The 14742-nt window shown below is 35.3% G+C and overlaps 1 protein-coding gene across 1 annotated transcript in view; it reads right to left on the reverse strand.

Annotated features, from left to right (window-relative positions):
• PRKDC (protein kinase, DNA-activated, catalytic subunit) overlaps window positions 1-14742 on the reverse strand; it is a 242091-nt gene that overhangs the window by 43048 nt on the left and 184301 nt on the right. The window contains exons 63-68 of the mRNA XM_059394562.1: window positions 11341-11546; window positions 8536-8674; window positions 7488-7676; window positions 6371-6595; window positions 5268-5376; window positions 3558-3669 (exon numbers count right to left, since the gene is read on the reverse strand). Coding sequence (XP_059250545.1) covers window positions 3558-3669; window positions 5268-5376; window positions 6371-6595; window positions 7488-7676; window positions 8536-8674; window positions 11341-11546 — 980 coding nt within the window. The remainder of the gene's footprint in view (window positions 1-3557; window positions 3670-5267; window positions 5377-6370; window positions 6596-7487; window positions 7677-8535; window positions 8675-11340; window positions 11547-14742) is intronic.

A 14742-nucleotide genomic window follows, 5' to 3' on the forward strand; every position in this document is an offset into this window, starting at 1 on the left:
ATGAGAAAAAAGAGACTCGTAAATACAGAGAACATACTGGTGGTTGCCAGAGTGGAGGTGGGTGGAGCATGGGTGAATAGATTAAGGGGATTAAGAATACACATAAAATAAAAAATATTTTTTTAAAGAAACCTAAATAAAGCTAATTAGAAAGACATATATTCATGAATTAGAGAACTCTATATTATATAGTTAAGATGGCAATTCCCAAACTCGAGTCAACAAAATCCAAACTGTCAGTGCTTTTGTTTTGGTAGAAACTGACAAGCAGTTTCTAAAATGTATATATAAATATAAATAAACTAAAACAGACAAAGGAATTTTCATAAAGAAAAACAAAGCTGGAGTACTCACCCTATATGATTCAAGACATAAAACAACAGTAATGAAGACAACATGACATATGAAAAAAATGTATATATAAACAAGTAATAGAATAGAACATTCAAAAACAGACCCACACACAGATGGTCACTGATTTTCAAAAAAGGTGCTGAGGCAATTCAATTATGAAAAGACTTTTGAACAATGGGACGAGAGAACTAGATAGCCATATGAGCATCATACCATCTACCCACTTCATACCAAGAACAAATATTATCTTTGGATCACAGACCTAAATGTAAGAACTAAAACTATAACAGCTCTAGAAAAAATATGGAATAATTTTGCAAGATGTGCCTGTGATATCAGTTTGAAGGGGCTCCTGCTGGCCAAATCTGAGACAATTTGAACATGATATAAATAAGAACAGTTATGGATTACATTCCATTAAATAAAACTGGAATCCATCACTGGTAGAATTAGAAAATCATCACCTTGCAACTATCATTGTCGAGCCTGGTTTTGGCTAAAAGTCGTTCACAGATACAAAATAAAAGGGCTAAGTTTTAGGAGAAGCAGGATATATGCATGTTTCAAAGCATCTCTTACACTGTTTATTAGTTGCACAGGAAAAAAATCTAGGCATTAAAACAACCAAAAATCCCAAGCATCATACACTGGAGAGACTAGATAATATTGTTTCTGAGTCCTGCTTTTTTATTTTCCCTTGTATGTATGTATTTAAGTTTTAATTTTAATTTTGGTTGGTTAAAATACAGTGTTACATTAGACGTGTATAATACAGTGATTCAACACTTACATATAATACTCAGTGCTCATCACAAGTATACTCCTTCATGCCCATCACCTATTTAACACTTCCCCTACCTTCTCCCCTCTGGCAACCACCATCTTATTCTCTATAGCTGAGTTTGTTTCTTGGCTTGCCTCTATTTCCCTTCACTTATTTGTTTTTTAAATTTCACATGCAAGTGAAATAAATATGGTATTTGTCTTTCTCTGAATGACTTATTTTGCTTAGTATAATACCCCCTAGCTCTATCCATGTTATTGCAAATGTCAAGATTTTGTTGTTTGTTTTTTATGGCTGAGTAATATTCCATTGATATATATATATATATATGTATATACACACATATACACACATACATATATATATATATATATGTATATACACACACACACACACACACACACACACACTATATCTTCTTCATCCATTTGTCAGTGGATGGACACTTGGGCTGTTTCCATACTTTGGATATTGTAGATAATGCTGCTATAAACATTGGGTACATGTAAGTTAGTATTTTGTGTCCTTTGAGTAAATATCTATTAGTGCAATTGCTGGACTACATAGTACTTCTATTTTTAATTTTTTGAGGAGCCTTCTTACTGTTTTCCACAGTGGCTGCACCAGTTTGCATTTCCACCAACAATGCAAGAGGGTTCCCCTTTCTCCATATCCTTGCCAACACCTATTACTTCTTGTACTTTGACTTTAGCCATTCTGACAGGTATAGGGAGATATCTTATTATAGTTTTGATTTGTACTTCCCTGATGATGAGTGATGTTGACCATCTTTCCATGGAAGAAACCAGATAGTATTTTAACCAGGCAATAAAAATTATCTCCAGTAAAAAGCATATGGACACTCTGTGCTTCCAGATGTGATACCCTGAGAATAATACTTTAGTTAAGTAATATTATAACTAGGGATGTATCACCTGAATATAACTGTAAGAAGATACAGACAAACCCAAATTGATGAACATTCTTCTAAAGTGTTAATGTCATGAAAGATGGCTGAGGAAATGTTCCAGATTAAGAGGTCAGAAAGACATTTTGATTAAATAAAGTATGAGATTCTGGACTGGATTCTGTCTCAGGAGGGGTAAAATGCTTTGAAGAACATTAATGGTACTATTGACAAAACTGAAATTGGGGCTGTAGATTAAAAATGAAAGCAGTGAAGTTATTATTGTACTGAGGTTATATAAGAGAATACTCTTTTCCTTAGAAAATGTACACTGATGAAGAGATAAAGAGACATATATATGCAACTTAAATTCAAATGGTTCAAAACATAATCACATATGTGTGGGGAGAAAAAAAGCTAATGTGGCATCATTTAAAAATGTTTAAAAACAGTGAATGTGAGTAAAAGAGAGGTGAGTTCTACTTTTCTTACAACTTTTCTATAGAGAAGAACTTCTCTCAAAATAAATAGTAAAAAAAAAAGTTACAAAAAATAAAAAGTTAAAAAAAAACCAAACGAACCAAATAACCCCACAAAAAACACTGTAGCAGCAGAGGAAATGGGCTATAATGGCAAGGGGTGCCTGGGTGGTAAGTCAGTTAGGTATCAGACTCTTGGTTTCAGTTCAGGTCGTGATCTCAGGGTCATCAGATTAAGCCCTACATTGGGCTCCGAGCTCTGTTTGAGTCTGCTTCAGATTCTCTTTCTCCCTCTCCGTTTGCTCCTCCAAATTGTGCTTTTTTTCTAATATACACATAAATAAACAAATCTCTTTAAAAAAAGGAATATAATGGCAAGAACATTACACATAGGATCACAATCCCCGAGTCTGACTTACTGTGTATATTTGCATAAAATAGTTCACAACCTCTATGATTTTGGTGCCTTGTCTCTGAAATATATGGTTAGTATCTGCCTCATAAATTATCCAGGGTTGTCACAGGGCAAAGAAAAACTGAGCATATGAAAATCATCTCAGGCCTGGTAAAGTGATACATACAGTTATGTAACAGAGTCAGGAGGTGGGAGGCAGGAGTGTCAAAAACCCAACTTATAATAATAGAATAATAAAAAAATCTCTAAGCAGTGTTTTCTTTGCTGCCATTTCAGTAGCTAACATTCAGCCCTGAGACAGAAGCAGATGGACCACTGCCCCCACTGCTCCCCTGCCTTCTCTGACTGCCAGAAGAATGTTCATAACAAACTTCCCAGCACATGACAAATTCAGTGTTAGTGGGTTGCAGTCGCCTCACAGGGAACAAGTGGGACAAAGAACACACTGCTGACATGGAGAGTATTCTAAGAACGAAGAACTTATATGAAAAATCAGCAAGATGTCAGCTATCTACACTAGACTCAAAGCCCCCATTTTCCTAAGCCAGTTTTGGAGAAAAACCTTTCTGGCAATTTCAGAAAAAAATCCACATTCAGATGAAAAGGATCACTCCTTACCGATTTGTGATAATGTCATCCCAGATGTTCATTGGGTCCATTTTAGTATCTGGGTATCTGTTTATCCAGGTATTTAGAAGTCTCTTAAGGGGAGCTTGAGATGATAAATTACCTAAAAATAATAGAAGATGACTATACCCACAGCTCAATGACAAGACCAATTTAAAAAGTAGGGCTTCCACTAGTGAATAGAAAGGTAATTCAAATTTCTTGACCAAATTAAAAATTTTTGTTTTGTCTTTCACAACAGGAATGAAAAGTTACCACAGTAAACTTAATACATATTCACAATCAAAACTCAATTTCTTAAGGACATAGAGTAAGAATGGAAAGATGAACATATACAGTTTTTCAAATTTAGCATAGGTTCACAGTCCTTCATCCACAATTCCAAAATCTAAAAAGCACTGAAACCTGAAAAGTTTTCATAGGGTTGCAGCTAATTTGCTTGTTAGCAAAATCTGATCTGAATCAGCACAGGACTACTTATAGTTTTGGTTTATGCCATTTATGTGAGAATTCACCACTTAAGCTGGAGACATTACTGTGTTGAATGACAGAATACTGCCCCAAACCCTGGTATGTGCACAAGGTTACACGATTAATAATAATTAATAAACAAAGCAATCTGGCCTTAAGAGATTCATGATAACTCTCAGAAAATTTAAATTTCACATTACTAATGTTTTTAAAGCTTTAGTTTTTCTTTCTGTTGGTGGGAAAGCAGTGGTTAAGAACACAAGCTTAAATCGACAGTGCTGGGTTCAAGATCAGTATCTTTCTACATATTACATTAGGCAAGTTATTTAACCTGTTTCTATAAAATGAGAAGAAAAAAACATAAATCTTCTAAGGCTGTCATAAAAACTATGTAATATAGAAAAAGAGATTAACTTAAGTCCCAGAAAGTAGAAAACACTTAATGAATAATCATTAATTATGTCATTAACAATATGTACTTGGAAAAGAATTCTCCAAATTTAGAGTATGATCAGTTGTAGATATATATGAATACCAATTTTTATTAGTACTGATAGTGCCTTTCATTTTTATTTTTTAGTTATTCAACATACAAGCTGAAATTCCAACTTATAACTAAGATGTATATCTGATGCAAAGATGTACTCTTTCCCTTTGACTCTGGGTGGCCTCCCATAGGTGCCAGGATAAAATCTACTTGCTGGCAGCAGAAAGACCTTTAGGGTCTGCACACTGCTGCCAGCAGTTTTATCTCCCCTCAGGCCAGGGCATGCGGCACCCAGTCACTGAACTTCCAGCCTATCTGGGACACTGCAGGCTTTCTGTAAGACAGACTTTCTGTGAGCCCCCCTGCCTTTTACACACTCAACTCAGGCCCTTCCTCCAGGAGCCTCCCGCACCCTTCAGTCCAGGGCAGATTCTGTTACCATATTTGACATGGGACTTTCCTCTGCCTCAGTAGGAATCACATTGTGTAGGGATTACCCCACTCTTTTGAAAGCTTTGTCAAGCTAGGCAATACATTTTATTTGGCTTTGCATCTTCAGTATCTAGAATAGTGCTTGACTATTTTAAACATTTACTTCAGTGATGTCAAAATATGTATTTGTAGAATGAACTCAAGGTATTTTCTTACCCATATGTTAAGAAACATGTACTTCCACTAAGTAAAATCATACCAAAATGTTTCTATAATTATAAAAGAAAAAAATGGTAGATTAAAAAAATTACCTTGTTTGCTTATAAAACTGATGAACTCCTGAATTTCTATTATAGTTTGTACAGATTGCAATTTGGTGAGTCTACTTCTGTGTAAGAGGACATCAATACTTGAGTAATTCTAGAAAAAAGATATTTAACATTGCTTATAAATAAATTTACTACTTTAAACTTTAATACAGTTCTCTATAATATAAAATATACCAACTACCCTGCATCAATTACAGAATGTGTCTCAGAATAGTTAATAGTTAGCTCACAGAAGCAATTCACAAATGGTTTAAGTTTTTAAAAATAATTTAGGTTTTAATTACATTTTGTTTCAAAGAAGTCAATAAAATCAACACAATTAGGCATTGTTGCCTCTATTCATCACCAGTTCTTAAAAATCACAATGTCCTATAGTATAAAACTGCCAATCGCAGAAGCCAATTCCTTCTTTGATAAACTACCCCATGAATGTACTAAACAAATTCAAAATTTGGGGTGCCTGGGTGGCTCAGCTGGTTGAGTAACCAACTCTTGATCTTGACTCAGATCTTGATCTCCCTGAGTTCAAGCCCCACACTGGCTCCAAACTGGGCATGAAGCCTACTTAAAAAATAAACAAAATACAAAATAAAGACAATGAATGGTTATGCCTCTATGATCAATATAAGCCAATAATAAATGTTAATAGGCTCTATAAAGACACTGACTTTAAGAACAAACATCAGAACATTCTTATAAAAGCAAACAGGAAAGAAGGCAAAATGGTAAAAAATGAACAGGGAAAATTCATGTTCGTTACAAAGCAACCAACTTCCATTCAGCCAATCTAGATGAAAAGTCTACCCCTCAAGTGTTCTTTAACAGTGTCAGAAAGATAAAAACGTAAGGAAAAAAGAAAAAAATCAAACTTTTTAAAACAGAAAAAAAAAAGAGACTAAAAATGCATTAAGACAAAGGACAGAGTGTAGAAGAAACTGGAAGAACAGAAAAGAAGGAAATGGGTGGAATCAAATAGTAAAAGAAAATTTCCACTTGATTTTTTTTTTTTTTTTAAATTCATGAGTTTACTGACGATTAAAAGTATCAAAGAAAGGGTACGTTTCAGACTGGTGCAACTGCATTACCTGCATAAAATTCTGAATGCAATTTTCAATATAATATTTGGCTCTGTCAACATCATCTTGTAAGATATAAAGAAGGCTCAATTCTTGACTATAGTGCAGCTCTATAAGAGCCTTCTGAAGCTCTTTGTTCACAGCTTCATCAATAAACGTCAGCAGGGACTGGTCAGCCTCCCCATGAAGCAGTAACTTCAGCTTGCTGCGGATCATGTAAGGTAGATAGGTCTCCTAAGGAGCAGAAGACTCTACTTGTAACTTTAGAAAGCCAATATGAGTATGCTTAATTATTTTATAACATACTTTGGTATAACTTTTCAGGTCAAAACTTAGAGCTAATGTGATGCTTCAAACCTAAAACTATAATTTTTAAAACACATTCACTTAAAATTATTCATTTTGTAACCACAAAATACACGGGAACATGTTTTATAGAAAATGGGAGCCACTTTTAGCTGAAAGATCATTGGGTGTTACATACAAGTGAGTAATCTACAAGCACAGGCAAGTCAGCTGTATTATGGGGACCAGGTGAGCTGCTTCCCTCCAAGAGTCTGGGTGATCCCATGAGAGGGAAACTGTCCCACTTCAGGGGTGAGGGCTACCCCATACGTACCATACGTAGCCTGTGACTCAGGGCAGAGACACCATGAAATATTCTTCCATGGAGTCATGCACGGACGTTAGTATTTATTTTTAAATGGATCCCATTTATTTGGAAAGGGTTAGTCAAAAGTCATAAGAGATTTAACAATATTATGGAGTTCATGCGGGGCGTCAGGCTATACAAATATCCCAATACTTTACAACTACTACTTTGTTTTTTAAAAGTTTTAAGCAACTTAATTAGAAAACAGCTTACCATCTAAAATATTTATCTCAGTGACCTGAAAAAAAATTCTATCAGGGGTACCTGAGTGGTGCAGTCAGTTAAGCATCTGACTCTTGGTTTTAGCTCAGGTCATGGTCTCAGGGTCATGTGATCAAGTCCTGAGTTGGGCTCCAGGCACTGTAGAGTCTGCTTGAGATTCTCTCTCTTTCTCCCTCTGTCTCTTCTGCTTGTGCTAAAATGAATAAATGAATCTCTAAATGTATAAATAAATTAAAAAAAAATTCTACCCACCTGATAAAATGGTTCACTCCACATTTTATTTAGATCTGGAGGGCTTTCGTTATCAATGCTGACTATAGAACAGTATGCCAATGATTTCCACTCAGCAAGCTGGTTATAACAGTCGAGGGATGCAAGCTCCCAAAAATCCTTCTCAGGTTCCGTAGGCTCACCATCCACCCACTCTTGTTTATTGAGAGCCTCATGAAGAAAAGTTCATAAATTTATTTTACAAAGTTGGTAAGAATGTAAATGAAAGCATCTGTATTATAGGTAGTGTTAACATTCATGTTAAGGACAATCATTTTCAGATTTATGGCAAAGGGAGAGAAAAGGGAAAACAGTAATACTGAATGGAATAAATCAAAACAAACCTTATGGGAACAAATAAACATAAAAACCAAGAGGAAACTATCTCTCTGAGAAACTTATGAAAGAAGCCAGTTAACTAAAGACTCTGAATGACCTAAAATTTTATTTAAATCAATACTGTGGTTTATTTACCACTTAAAGAATTCTTAGATTGAAAATTAGAAAATAAGACATTTACTGAAAATTGTAGATGACTTTATTCTGTATTGCTCATTCAACCATCTCTTAGATCACAGACTCTGAATTTCAACTACTTGCTAGGCATCTATAACTGGATAGCCATTGGCAACTCCAAACGCAAAATGTACAAGATTGAACTTACAGTCATCTTCTCAAAACCAATTCTTACCTACCTCTTCATAAGGTTTTTATTTACTGAAGGAAAATGATCTACCCAAATAGAATTATGTAATAACAACACATATTGAAATAGCATCTCATAGTTTTATAATATTTGATAGGAAATGCTCTCTCTTCTATTCAGTGATGTTAAAGAGAATAAGAGATAAAGCAATAATTATTTCACATTTGGTTATTATGAAACTATTTCCTGCCATTAACCTTTCTGTAAAAACTAAGGAATAAAGTTGAAACATTATGAAACTCTGAATTCTAAAGCTAGCAGTTTTTCCATTCAGATAACAAAAGTGTTTAAGCAACTGACATATTTGCTAGAGATAAATTTTACCTCATTATACTGTTTAACAGCTTCAGAATAATCACTTCTTGCTTCTGCTAATATAGCACTCTGAGTGACTTGCTTTGTTCCTATCTCACTGCTAAAAATACTGCGGAGGACATCATATTCTCCAATTGACCTATATAGTCTAAAGAAACAAACAAAAAGTCCAAATCAATGAATATGCCAATATTTTTTAAGTGTTTGTTCTAATGAAATGATACTAAATTAAGCGACCACATTATGTTAGCCAAAAAGGATATATGTTATTTTTGTTTTATAAAAATATAAAATCTTAGACATTGTTTAGTTACCATCAGGTTTTACTACTTTAGTCATACAGGACACAAAGATTATTCTAAAGTACCTTTAGAGTGAATTATGAAAATATCCTAAAATTTACAATGGATAAATTGCCTCACCATAATAAGACCATTCTGTGTTAATCCATTACAGTAACATCACACATATCACTGGGTGACTAATTTGAAATCCTGTCTATACCTAAAATTTGGAACATAGTCAAGAATCCAGAGTGAGTAAAAATTAATCCTGATCCTAATAAGACCATGTTTTAATCCACATGCTATGGGTCATCTCGATTCTACTGACAAGTAATTTTCTTACAGCCTATTTGCTAGAGCACTCATTCCTCGCTTCACATTAACAAAAATCTTCTTCACCCCATCAACGAAGCTTCCCCACCAAGATATTCTCAAGTAAGTGTTAATAAGCTTGTTCTCTTTCCCTGGAATTTTCCCCCCATCTTTTAGGTCTCAACACAAATGTCATCTCTTCCCGAAGCTACAATCACCTGGCCAGCCAAGCGAGGACAGCTTCCTCTTTGGCTTTCCTGCAGTTTGGTCCTTTCTCAGTATGAAATCTCATGTACTTCTTACATCAAAAAATAAATAAATAACAAACAAACAAATAAATAAATAAAAAGCCTTAAGGACTCTGTCAGAGCCCAAGTGTTCCAAATTTATTTATTCATTCACTTATTTATTTATTTATTTAAAGATTTTATTTATTGGAGAGAAAGTGAGAGAGAGGGAAAGCAAGAGGAGGCAGGAGGTGTAGAGGAAGAGGGAGAAACAGATTCCAAAGCTGAGCAGGGAGCCTGAGATCCCAGGACCCTGGGATCATGACCTGAGCTGAAGGCAGATGCTTAGCTGACTGAGCTACTCAGGAGCCCCAGGATTCCAAATTTAGATAAAAATCTAGTAGATATGGCCTTCTCTTTCCTCTGTTTGTAGAGGGTTATGGGTAACAAACCAGAGGCAGAAGTGAGGAGATGGGGAGGTATCTTAACAGCTTACAGTCTAAGAGCCTAAAAGGAGGTGAAACTACAAACATTTTCCAGTAACTCAGAAAAGAGATCAGTCTCATATCCACCTTGCACTGTCCCCATGTTCCCAGGATAATACACACTTTAACATAGTCAAAATGATGACCATGACATGTCATGAACAGGCAAAATTATGTTCTTAGTACTCTGTTTGAAAGGAATGCAAAATATTATATATACAAAAGTATGAGGAAGTATTTCTTTTGCAGATTTATTTATTTTAGAGGGAAAGAGAGTAGAGAGAGCTCAAGCACGGGGAGGGGTAGAGGGAGAGAAAGAATCCCAAGCAGAGTCCCCACTGAGTGTGGAGCCCGAAGCAGAGCTCTGTCTCATGACACTGAGATCATGGCCTGAGCAAAAACCAAGAGTTGGATGTTCAACTGACTGAGCCGCCAAGGAGCCCCAAAAGTATGAGGAAGTATTTAAATAAAGTAAGAAGCAAATGTTTAAAGTTTAGGATCTTAAAAGTTGTGTATTACATTTACCCAATAAATACACATTAGATGAGTTTCTCATTCCCTGAAAATATTAAATATACAAAGTGCTAGTGACTGTTCACTTGCACGTGTGAAACAACGGAATAAAAATGGTTACTAAGTAGAATCAGTATTAGCCAAGATGTACCCTCTGAACTGCCCTGGTATTTACATGCCTCTCAAGAGACCGCAACGCTTTCCATTTGAGGTATGATTAGTTATGCATGTAAGTACATACATTTCCTACTGGTTGCTAGTTTTGTGAGCTGGGGAGACATGTCTAATTCTTCTTAGCACATGACACAATGTCTTACTAACACACAGTATTCAAGAGAGAAAGATAAAAATGACTATAAAACAGTAAATAGTTCAAGGATTCCCCACCCTTACCTTTACTCTTTTTCCTAGAACCTGAAGATCTAAAAATCAGCACTATAAAACAGAAGTTCAAATTTAATTTCAATCTAACATCCTTCTCAGAATTAGGCACTGGCTTTCTTATGATAAAACCACAAGTAAGGAAAAAGATCAGACATAATGCAAAAGGGCATAATGACAAAACGGAATTTGTTTTTTTTCCAAATAAACAAAGTAATTGGATTAAATTGTTTCTAAAAGTTTGAGTCCTGCTAAAAATAATGGATTATCCTCTATTCAGTTTAGTGAAGCAGTAAAAACATATAAAACTCTAAGTTATGGCCACACTTTATAGGAAACTAAACTTGATAAATAACACCCTCAGTCCAAAAAGACTGTATACTGAAAGAACAAGTTTCATTGATGTTCTCTTTCCTGAGGAAAGACATTCCTTGTTGGGACAACTACTCTTGACTTAAGGAATGGTACCTTGCCAGAGAAGTTTTTCAAAAAAACTTCACAGAAGTGTTACAATCAACTTTATTTGCTCATTTTTCATGAGCATGAGAAGTTTTTCCTTATTACTTCAGTCAAATTCACTGTTCTCCCAACAGTCTGGATCACAGAGCTTACTTAGCAAGTTCCATCCATCTGACGACATCAGGAGAGAGGTGAGTCCTCCCCCGAAACCTCTTGGCAGGTGGTTCTTGAGGCACCAGGTGGAGCAGGGCCTCCTCGAGAAGGCGGACACCCACAGACTGCTGTAGACTGGCCAGGCAGCCAGCACTGACAGAAGCTGGGTCGAGGCTCAGCAAGTCTGTGTGTTGGCAACTGATTTCCTGTGAAACCACAAACATATGCAGCTATTTTGCCTGTGGTACTTTGACTGTATCTTCACAAGTAAGTCATGTTACTAAATATAAAAGAACATTTTGACATAAATAAAAATTTCTCTGTGTAATTCTATTAACAAAATTTCCTTAACATTCAGCTTGCTTAAAGGAGGAAATGATCTTTTATTTTTACACTTCCAATTCAGAGGTTAATTTAAAGCAAGAAAACCAATAGCAAAACATAAAAAATTTTGTATATATAAATTATATATCCAAACAACAATTGTAGTTCCCAGGAATATTTAGCCTGAACTGGTGAGAAAAACAGCTGAAACACACAGCTTTCATACCCAATTACCAAGGAATAGGTATAATTATCTCTGTTATACTATTTAACATCGTTTTTCTCATCTCCTTTCAACCAGGGGCTAACTTATTCACAATAATATTGAATTAGAGGATTTCAGGGATTTTTATATGACCTTTATTTTGTAACTCTCAATTTGAGCATCCTATATACACCAATAAAAAATATGCTACAAATCAGAATATTATAAAAAGGATGATAGTATTTTCATTAAAACAAACCTGAATGTGTGCACATAGTTCTTGTGTATATGTCTGTGCATGCACATACATGCAGATATGTGGAAAAGATAGTCCCCCCTAAGCCACAAACACACTTTCCTTGCAGCTGTGCCATACACGGGCCACTTGCTATGTCTGATCAAGCCAACTTAAGTTCTACATCAGGGGACGTGAAAGAATATAGATTCTTCAAGCTAGCAAACAAAAACGTCACTATTAGAAGGAACTAGTGGTATAGGAAAGAAAATCCAAATAAAATTCTGTTTCAGTCAATAACACAGCAAAGTGTCTCAGCTAAAGTGTCAGATTTTGAGATAACATCATTCTAATTTAGAGAGATTATATAACCTCTCTATTGAATTATATAAGACTATTTTAAAATACATATATTTTGGGGGCTCTTGGGTGGCTCAGTCAGTTGAGCATCTGACTGTTGGTTTCAACTCAGGTCATGATCTCAGGGTTATGAGATCAAGTCCCACATCAGAATCCATGCTCAGCAGAGTCTGCTTAAGAGATTCTCCATCTCCCTTTCCCTCTCCCTGCTAATGCAAGGTCACACATGTGCACACATGCTCACTTGCTTCCTCTCAAATAAACAAATAAAATCTTTAAAATAAGTATACTTTTAATTTTCAAGGAATCAACTCATTCTGTATTTACCAAATGCCCTCTGTGTTCCAGACATTGTAATCAACAGTGCTGTCCCTGATGGCATATAGCGTAAGATTTATTCCCACTTGCCAACAGAAGTCTTTTGTGAAAGTTTTAAATAAGTAAACAACTATTACTGGTGTATCATTCCTTTATATGTAAATGTATTCTTATAATTTGAATGAGTTCTGTAAGTCTATTTTCAGGATCGACTATTCTGTATAATCTTGTTGACAGTATCATTTTACTCTATAAAAATGATTTGCTAAGCAAAAAATCTTCAGCTGATTTCACTTTTTATAAATTCCAAAACAGAATAAAGTAATGAAGCCTAATTTTCAAAATGATGACAATCTACTGGAATAACAGTATTCTTTGTTTGGACCCTTATCTCACTGTATTAGGTGAAGGCAAGAAACATTTCTTCATTTCATATATTCCATAGTTCTTAAATAGAGATTCACACATACAATATCAATAAGTGCTCTGTAAAAGAAAATTTAAAAAAAAATTTTTTTTAATTTCTTTTCAGCGTAACAGTATTCATTGTTTTTGCACCACACCCAGTGCTCCATGCAATCTGTGCCCTCCTTAATACCCACCACCTGGCTCCCCCAACCTCCTACCCTCTGGCCCTTCAAACCCCTCAGGTTGTTTTTCAGAGTCCACAGTCTCTCATGGTTCACCTCCCCCTTCCAATTTCCCTCAACTCCCTTCTCCTCTCCATTTCCCCATGTCCTCCATGTTATTTGTTATGCTCCACAAATAAGTGAAACCATATGGAAAATCAAAATTTTTATAAAGATCAAACAAGCAGTGAATAGCATATATGTAGGACACCAAATCAATTATCCGTTTGCTAGTCACTGACTGTGTCATGGAAAAACGGCCAAATGGGTTTTTCTTCCAGTTTAATGTATATAGTTAGGATACTCTGACAAATACAGGATATACAGCAGACAAGAAACTCATTCTGGGATGTCATGGCTGGGCAATGGCATCTCAACAGAGTGCTTGCTAGAATAAGAACTCATGTGAATGCCATGCAAATGTACTAAGATGGCATAAAAAGAGGAAAACAATCATACTTTCAGGTATGAACCACAAACAGAAAATCATAATAGCAAATGCTGCCAACTGCAGGCACTGACTTGCATGCATACTGCTTTTTCCGTAGGCAATGCCGAATACAAGCTCTAGAATGAGTAAAAATCATGTATTTACTTAATGATAGTTAATGACTCTTAAACAGCAATGGAAAAAACTAGCTTTTTAAAATAAATTTGGGGACAAAGCTAGGAATTCAGAATTTAAAAAATTACTTAGGAATACAATGTAAAGAGAAACTTACTTTGAAATACTGGCTAATTCAATACAATTTCTCAAATTTTATCTTTAGTGTAGCCAAGAAAAAAACAATGAAGGAACTCTACTTATATTTAAACCAATAAAAATAGAATATATAAAAAGAAACTGTATTAATAGCTTCATGCTACATAGGAAAGAATAAAACAGGAAAACCTAGTATTTCATAGTAGGGAATTATTACCCAATTAGTTTGCAAACCAAAGCTACTGATAAATAATATTAAAGAATATATACTTTAAATTACTCCAGGGAGGTTACTAGTTACAAAATTACAAAAATGGGCTTTGGAGGATGGAGTTAAGATGGTAGAGTAGTAGGGGGATCCTGAACTTGCCATGTCCTTCAAATACAGCTTGATCAATATTTAAGTGTTTTGGGACAATCAGAGGATTAAGGAAACAATCTGCACAGTTGGAGCAAGAGTAGGGGGGCAGATATAAAGTTCAGAGCCCTGAACTGGTGGAGAGGAAAGCCACAAGGCCCTGAAGGGGACAGAATCTGTTTCTCAGAGCCAAGCCAGGAAGAAGGAGACTGTGGGAAAGAGCCCAGTGGGTAAGAACCACACAATAAGCCAAAGTGAGGAGATCCCTTA

This window comes from Mustela nigripes, chromosome 3 (assembly GCF_022355385.1).
Source record: "Mustela nigripes isolate SB6536 chromosome 3, MUSNIG.SB6536, whole genome shotgun sequence".
Classification (NCBI taxonomy): domain Eukaryota; kingdom Metazoa; phylum Chordata; class Mammalia; order Carnivora; family Mustelidae; genus Mustela; species Mustela nigripes.